General features: G+C 54.7%; 1 protein-coding gene across 1 annotated transcript; it reads right to left on the bottom strand.

Annotated features, from left to right (window-relative positions):
* Window positions 1-226: 226 nt before the first annotated feature.
* LOC147094568 (uncharacterized) lies at window positions 227-8460 on the bottom strand. The gene is made up of 2 exons (XM_085974397.1): window positions 8195-8460; window positions 227-2687 (listed from the first exon to the last, which is right to left on the bottom strand). Exon 2 carries the CDS (start codon window positions 2262-2264, stop codon window positions 741-743), a length of 1524 nt encoding a protein of 507 aa, XP_085830523.1. The 5' UTR covers window positions 2265-2687; window positions 8195-8460; the 3' UTR covers window positions 227-740.
* Window positions 8461-8845: the final 385 nt, after the last annotated feature.

Genomic DNA, 8845 nt, shown 5'->3' with positions numbered 1-8845 from the left:
CTGCCCCTCCGACAGTGCGGCGCTCCCTCAGTACTGCCCCTCCGACAGTGCGGCGCTCCCTCAGTACTGCCCCTCCGACAGTGCGGCGCTCCCTCAGTATTGTCTCTCCGACAGTGCGGCGCTCCCTCAATACTGCCCCTCCGACAGTGCGGCGCTCCCTCAGTACTGCCCCTCCGACAGTGCGGCGCTCCCTCAATACTGCCCCTCCGACAGTGTGGCGCTCCCTCAGTACTGCCCCTCCGACAGTGCGGCGCTCCCTCAGTACTGTCTCTCCGACAGTGCAGCACTCCCTCAGTACTGCCCCTCCGACAGTGCGGCCCTCCCTCAGTACTGCCCCTCCGACAGTGCGGCGCTCCCTCAGTACTGTCTCTCCGACAGTGCAGCACTCCCTCAGTACTGCCCCTCCGACAGTGCGGCCCTCCCTCAGTACTGGCTCTCCGACAGTGTGGCGCTCCCTCAGTACAGCACCAGGGGGATCAGTACGTCTACACTGTCTTTCGGGATGAGACATTAAACCGAGGGCCCACGTCTGCCCTCTCAATGGACGTAAAAGATCCCACGACCACTATTGGAAGAGCAACAGGGGATATTCTCCCCGGTGTCCTGGGGCCAGACCTTCATCCCTTGGCCAACAGGATAACTGGATCGCTCACCGCACGGCTGGCTGTGGGTTCTTGCTGTGCGCAACATGGCTGGCTGGGTTTGCCAGCGGAACAAGAGCGTCTGGCTTCACAGGTGATTTACTGGCTGTGAAGGTGTCTGGGGTGTCCCGAGGGTGTGAGAGGCTCTACAACGTGAGTCTTGTGTATCTCAAAACAGATCATTGGGGAGCAGAGTGGAGGGAGAAGAGGGGGAGGGGGAATATCATTATCGGACGAGCCCAAATAAAACAAATCAACTTTGCTGGTTAAAGGGGATTGGGTTCTCCAACAAACCGTGTCGTGTACCGTGGAGCTGGCAGCTGTCCTCACCATCTCAGGAGATCCCAAAGCCCCTTTCACCACCTCAGGATGTCCCAAAGCCCCTTTCACCATCTCAGGACGTCCCAAAGCCCCTTTCACCATCTCAGGACGTCCCAAAGCCCCTTTCACCATCTCAGGACGTCCCAAAGCCCCTTTCACCACCTCAGGACGTCCCAAAGCCCCTTTCACCACCTCAGGATGTCCCAAAGCCCCTCTCACCACCTCAGGACGTCCCAAAGCCCCTTTCACCATCTCAGGATGTCCCAAAGACCCTTTCACCACCTCAGGATGTCCCAAAGCCCCTTTCACCATCTCAGGACGTCCCAAAGCCCCTTTCACCATCTCAGGAGATCCCAAAGCCCCTTTCACCATCTCAGGACGTCCCAAAGCCCCTTTCACCATCTCAGGACGTCCCAAAGCCCCTCTCACCATCTCAGGACGTCCCAAAGCCCCTTTCACCATCTCAGGACGTCCCAAAGCCCCTTTCACCATCTCAGGACGTCCCAAAGCCCCTTTCACCATCTCAGGACGTCCCAAAGCCCCTTTCACCACCTCAGGACGTCCCAAAGCCCCTTTCACCACCTCAGGATGTCCCAAAGCCCCTCTCACCACCTCAGGACGTCCCAAAGCCCCTTTCACCATCTCAGGATGTCCCAAAGACCCTTTCACCACCTCAGGATGTCCCAAAGCCCCTTTCACCATCTCAGGACGTCCCAAAGCCCCTTTCACCATCTCAGGAGATCCCAAAGCCCCTTTCACCATCTCAGGACGTCCCAAAGCCCCTTTCACCATCTCAGGACGTCCCAAAGCCCCTCTCACCATCTCAGGACGTCCCAAAGCCCCTTTCACCATCTCAGGACGTCCCAAAGCCCCTTTCACCACCTCAGGACGTCCCAAAGCCCCTTTCACCATCTCAGGACGTCCCAAAGCCCCTTTCACCATCTCAGGACGTCCCAAAGCCCCTTTCACCACCTCAGGACGTCCCAAAGCCCCTTTCACCACCTCAGGATGTCCCAAAGCCCCTTTCACCACCTCAGGATGTCCCAAAGCCCCTTTCACCATCTCAGGATGTCCCAAAGCCCCTTTCACCACCTCAGGACGTCCCAAAGCCCCTTTCACCACCTCAGGATGTCGCAAAGCTCCTTTCACCACCTCAGGATGTCCCAAAGCCCCTTTCACCATCTCAGGAGGTCCCAAAGCCCCTTTCACCATCTCAGGACGTCCCAAAGCCCCTTTCACCATCTCAGGACGTCCCAAAGCCCCTTTCACCACCTCAGGATGTCCCAAAGCCACTTTCACCATCTCAGGACGTCCCAAAGCCCCTTTCACCACCTCAGGAGGTCCCAAAGCCTCTTTCAAGGCGGGCTGGTGCCCTCTCCCGCTGGCGGTCGATCGACTGTGGGAGGCAGCTGGCGGCAGAGGAACAATGGGAAGCCCGCCTCGACGGGGGAAGGAACCGTGTTGGGAAGGGATGAGACAGCAGGCCGTTGGAAGGGGGTGGGGGCAGGGAGGGAGCAGATCACTGGCAGGGCAAGGCACCAGAGGGAGGTTGGGCAGGTCAAGGCGCCCTCCACCCTCCCCGCCCACCTTCCGATGCACCGCCACCTCTCATTTCTTCTTGGTTTCCTTGCAGGCGACCACGTAACGCTGCGCCACGTTGAGCGGGGGTGAGTAGCCATCGGCGTAGGACGTGTCCTCAAACAACACAGAGTAATCATCCTGAGGCTGTGGAGATGAGACACAGACACAAGATCAGGCTCAACACCACATCATCAGAGATACCTCGACACTGACTGCTGTCTCAGTCCCCCCTCTCTCACGGAGATACCTCTACACTGACTGGTGTCTCTCAGTCCCTCTCTCTCAGGGAGATACCTGTACACTGACTGGTGTCTCTCAGTCCCCCCTCTCTCAGGGAGATACCTGTACACTGACTGGTGTCTCTCAGTCCCCCCTCTCTCACGGAGATACCTGTACACTGACTGGTGTCTCTCAGTCCCCCCTCTCTCAGGGAGATACCTGTACACTGACTGGTGTCTCTCAGTCCCTCTCTCTCAGGGAGATATCTGTACACTGACTGGTGTTTCTCAGTCCCTCTCTCTCAGGGAGATATCTGTACACTGACTGGTGTCTCTCAGTCCCTCTCTCAGGGAGATATCTGTACACTGACTGGTGTCTCTCAGTCTCTCTCTCTCAGGGAGATATCTGTACACTGACTGGTGTCTCTCAGTCCCTCTCTCAGGGAGATATCTGTACACTGACTGGTGTCTCTCAGTCCCCCCTCTCTCAGGGAGATATCTGTACACTGACTGGTGTCTCTCAGTCCCTCTCTCTCAGGGAGATATCTGTACACTGACTGGTGTCTCTCAGTCCCTCTCTCTCAGGGAGATATCTGTACACTGACTGCTGTCTCTCAGTCCCTCTCCCTCAGGGAGATATCTGTACACTGACTGGTGTCTCAGTCCCTCTCTCAGGGAGATATCTGTACACTGACTGGTGTCTCTCAGTCCCTCTCTCAGGGAGATATCTGTACACTGACTGGTGTCTCTCAGTCCCCTCTCTCAGGGAGATATCTGTACACTGACTGGTGTCTCTCAGTCCCTCTCTCTCAGGGAGATATCTGTACACTGACTGGTGTCTCTCAGTCCCTCTCTCTCGGAGATATCTGTACACTGACTGCTGTCTCAGTCCCTCTCTCACAGGGAGATATCTGTACACTGACTGGTGTCTCTCAGTCCCTCTCTCTCAGGGAGATATCTGTACACTGACTGGTGTCTCTCAGTCCCTCTCTCACAGGGAGATATCTGTACACTGACTGGTGTCTCTCAGTCCCTCTCTCTCAGGGAGATACCTCGACACTGACTGGTGTCTCAGTCCCCCCTCTCTCAGGGAGATATCTGTACACTGACTGCTGTCTCAGTCCCTCTCTCTCAGGGAGATATCTGTACACTCACTGGTGTCTCTCAGTCCCTCTCTCTCAGGGAGATATCTGTACACTGACTGGTGTCTCTCAGTCCCTCTCAGGGAGATATCTGTACACTGACTGGTGTCTCTCAGTCCCTCTCTCTCAGGGAGATATCTGTACACAGACTGGTGTCTCTCAGTCCCTCTCTCTCAGGGAGATATCTGTACACTGACTGGTGTCTCTCAGTCCCCCCTCTCTCAGGGAGATATCTGTACACTGACTGGTGTCTCTCAGTCCCTCTCTCTCAGGGAGATACCTCGACACTGACTGGTGTCTCTCAGTCCCCCCTCTCTCAGGGAGATATCTGTACACTGACTGCTGTCTCAGTCCCTCTCTCTCAGGGAGATACCTGTACACTGACTGGTGTCTCAGTCCCTCTCCGTCAGTGAGATATCTGTACACTGACTGGTGTCTCTCAGTCCCTCTCTCTCAGGGAGATATCTGTACACTGACTGGTGTCTCTCAGTCCCTCTCTCAGGGAGATACCTCTACACTGACTGGTGTCTCTCAGTCCCTCTCTCTCAGGGAGATATCTGTACACTGACTGGTGTCTCTCAGTCCCTCTCTCTCAGGGAGATATCTGTACACTGACTGGTGTCTCTCAGTCCCTCTCTCTCAGGGAGATATCTGTACACTGACTGGTGTCTCTCAGTCCCTCTCTCTCAGGGAGATACCTGTACACTGACTGGTGTCTCTCAGTCCCTCTCTCTCAGGGAGATACCTGTACACTGACTGCTGTCTCAGTCCCCTCTCTCTCAGGGAGATATCTGTACACTGACTGGTGTCTCTCAGTCCCTCTCTCAGGGAGATACCTGTACACTGACTGGTGTCTCTCAGTCCCTCTCTCTCAGGGAGATATCTGTACACTGACTGGTGTCTCTCAGCCCCCCTCTCTCAGGGAGATATCTGTACACTGACTGGTGTCTCTCAGTCCCCCCTCTCTCAGGGAGATATCTGTACACTGACTGGTGTCTCTCAGTCCCCCCTCTCTCAGGGAGATATCTGTACACTGACTGGTGTCTCTCAGTCCCTCTCTCTCAGGGAGATATCTGTACACTGACTGGTGTCTCTCAGTCCCTCTCTCTCAGGGAGATATCTGTACACTGACTGGTGTCTCTCAGTCCCTCTCTCTCAGGGAGATATCTGTACACTGACTGGTGTCTCTCAGTCCCTCTCTCTCAGGGAGATATATCTGTACACTGACTGGTGTTTCTCAGTCCCTCTCTCTCAGGGAGATATCTGTACACTGACTGGTGTCTCTCAGTCCCACTCTCTCAGGGAGATATCTGTACACTGACTGGTGTCTCTCAGTCCCTCTCTCTCAGGGGTATATCTGTACACTGACTGGTGTCTCTCAGTCCCTCTCTCTCAGGGAGATATCTGTACACTGACTGGTGTCTCTCAGTCCCTCTCTCTCAGGGAGATATCTGTACACTGACTGGTGTGTCTCAGTCCCTCTCTCTCAGGGAGATATCTGTACACTGACTGGTGTCTCTCAGTCCCTCTCTCTCAGGGAGATATCTGTACACTGACTGGTGTCTCTCAGTCCCTCTCTCTCAGGGAGATATATGTACACTGACTGGTGTCTCTCAGTCCCTCTCCCTCAGGGAGATATCTGTACACTGACTGGTGTCTCTCAGTCCTCTCTCTCAGGGAGATATCTGTACACTGACTGGTGTCTCTCAGTCCCCTCTCTCTCAGGGAGATATCTGTACACTGACTGGTGTCTCTCAGTCTCTCTCTCAGGGAGATATCTGTACACTGACTGGTGTCTCTCAGACCCTCTCCCTCAGGGAGATATCTGTACACTGACTGCTGTCTCAGTCCCTCTCTCTCAGGGAGATATCTGTACACTGACTGCTGTCTCAGTCCCTCTCTCTCAGGGAGATATCTGTACACTGACTGGTGTCACTCAGTCCCCTCTCTCTCAGGGAGATATCTGTACACTGACTGGTGTCTCAGTCCCTCTCTCTCAGGGAGATATCTGTACACTGACTGCTGTCTCAGTCCCTCTCTCTCAGGGAGATATCTGTGCACTGACTGCTGTCTCAGTCCCTCTCTCTCAGGGAGATATCTGTACACTGACTGGTGTCTCTCAGTCCCTCACTCTCAGGGAGATATCTGTACACTGACTGGTGTCTCTCAGTCCCTCTCTCTCAGTGAGATATCTGTACACTGACTGCTGTCTCAGTCCCTCTCTCTCAGGGAGATATCTGTACACTGACTGGTGTCTCTCAGTCCCTCTCTCTCAGGGAGATATCTGTACACTGACTGGTGTCTCTCAGTCCCACTCTCTCAGGGAGATATCTGTACACTGACTGCTGTCTCAGTCCCTCTCTCTCAGGGAGATATCTGTACACTGACTGCTGTCTCAGTCCCCTCTCTCTCAGGGAGATATCTGTACACTGACTGGTGTCTCTCATTCCCTCTCTCTCAGGGAGATACCTGTACACTGACTGGTGTCCCTCAGTCCCTCTCTCTCAGGGAGATACCTGTACACTGACTGGTGTCCCTCAGTCCCTCTCTCTCAGGGAGATATCTGTACACTGACTGGTGTCTCTCAGTCCCCTCTCTCGGGGAGATATCTGTACACTGACTGGTGTCTCTCAGTCCCTCTCTCTCAGGGAGATATCTGTACACTGACTGGTGTCTCAGTCCCCTCTCTCTCATGAAGATATCTGTGCACTGACTGGTGTCTCTCAGTCCCTCTCTCTCAGGGAGATATCTGTACACTGACTGGTGTCTCTCAGTCCCTCTCTCTCAGGGAGATATCTGTACACTGACTGGTGTCTCAGTCCCCTCTCTCTCATGGAGATATCTGTGCACTGACTGGTGTCTCTCAGTCCCTCTCTCTCGGGGAGATATCTGTACACTGACTGGTGTCTCTCAGTCCCTCTCTCTCAGGGAGATATCTGTACACTGACTGGTGTCTCTCAGTCCCTCTTTCTCAGGGAGATATCTGTACACTGACTGGTGTCTCTCAGTCCCTCTCTCAGGGAGATATCTGTACACTGACTGGTGTCTCTCAGTCCCTCTCTCTCAGGGAGATATCTGTACACTGACAGGTGTCTCTCAGTCCCTCTCTCTCAGGGAGATATCTGTACACTGACTGGTGTCTCTCAGTCCCTCTCTCTCAGGGAGATATCTGTACACTGACTGGTGTCTCTCAGTCCCTCTCTCTCAGGGAGATATCTGTACACTGACTGGTGTCTCTCAGTCCCTCTCTCTCAGGGAGATATCTGTACACTGACTGGTGTCTCTCAGTCCCCTCTCTCTCAGGGAGATATCTGTACACTGACTGGTGTCTCTCAGTCCCTCTCTCTCAGGGAGATATCTGTACACTGACTGGTGTCCCTCAGTCCCTCTCTCTCAGGGAGATATCTGTACACTGACTGGTGTCTCTCAGTCCCTCTCTCTCAGGGAGATATCTGTACACTGACTGGTGTCTCTCAGTCCCCTCTCTCTCAGGGAGATATCTGTACACTGACTGGTGTCTCTCAGTCCCTCTCTCTCAGGGAGATATCTGTACACTGACTGGTGTCCCTCAGTCCCTCTCTCTCAGGGAGATAGCTGTACACTGACTGGTGTCTCTCAGTCCCTCTCTCTCAGGGAGATATCTGTACACTGACTGGTGTCTCTCAGTCCCTCTCTCTCAGGGAGATATCTGTACACTGACTGGTGTCTCTTAGTCCCTCTCTCAGGGAGATATCTGTACACTGACTGGTGTCTCTCAGTCCCTCTCCCTCAGGGAGATATCTGTACACTGACTGGTGTCTCTCAGTCCCTCTCTCAGGGAGATATCTGTACACTGACTGGTGTCTCTCAGTCCCTCTCCCTCAGGGAGATATCTGTACACTGACTGGTGTCTCAGTCCCCTCTCTCTCAGGGAGATATCTGTACACTGACTGGTATCTCTCAGTCCCTCTCTCTCAGGGAGATATCTGTACACTGACTGGTGTCTCTCAGTCCCTCTCTCTCAGGGAGATATCTGTACACTGACTGGTGTCTCTCAGTCCCTCTCTCTCAGGGAGATATCTGTACACTGACTGGTGTGTCTCAGTCCCTCTCTCTCGGGGAGATATCTGTACACTGACTGGTGTCTCTCAGTCCCTCTCTCTCAGGGAGATATCTGTACACTGACTGGTGTCTCTCAGTCCTTCTCTCTCAGGGAGATATCTGTACACTGACTGGTGTGTCTCAGTCCCTCTCTCTCAGGGAAATATCTGTACACTGACTCTCAGTTGCTCTCTCTCTGGGAGATATTTACCCGCTGTGGAGGAGTGTGGATGAGAGCTCGGTAGAAGCACGTGGTCTGGGGGTACAAAGCCAGCACCAGCTGATCCTTCTGGAACAAGGCTTCCGGATCGGTCTCGGGATTTGCCTTCCACTGGGGCAGCGGGATGATGCGCCGACGACTCAAAGTGTGTCGCCTTTAACGGGGGGAAAAAAACAAACGAGTTACTCTCCGCAGAAGAACTTTGCAAATTAACGGCAGATTGTCTCATTGGATTGCCGAGATGGAGATGGGAGTGCTGCACTGTCGGTGGGGCAGTACTGAGGGAGCGCCGGACTGTCGGAGTGGCAGTACTGTGGGAGCGCCGCACTGTCGGAGGGGCAGTACTGAGGGAGCGCCGCACTGTCGGAGGGGCAGTACTGAGGGAGCGCCGCACTGTCGGAGGGGCAGTACTGAGTGAGCGCCACACTGTCGGAGGGGCAGTACTGAGTGAGCGCCGCACTGTCGGAGGGGCAGTACTGAGGGAGCGCCACACTGTCGGAGGGGCAGTACTGAGGGAGCGCCGCACTGTCGGAGGGGCAGTACTGAGTGAGCGCCGCACTGTCGGAGGGGCAGTACTGAGGGAGCGCTGCACTTTCGGAGGGGCAGTACTGAGGGGGAGCCGCACTGTCGGAGGGGCAGTAC

The sequence above is a fragment of the Somniosus microcephalus genome, unplaced genomic scaffold (genome assembly GCF_052327205.1).
Source record: "Somniosus microcephalus isolate GS21.2 unplaced genomic scaffold, FLI_Smic_1.0 unresolved_chr1, whole genome shotgun sequence".
In the NCBI taxonomy this organism is placed as follows: Eukaryota; Metazoa; Chordata; class Chondrichthyes; order Squaliformes; family Somniosidae; genus Somniosus; species Somniosus microcephalus.
Note: the sequence above shows the minus strand (reverse complement) of the source record. Positions and strands in the feature narration are given on the sequence as shown.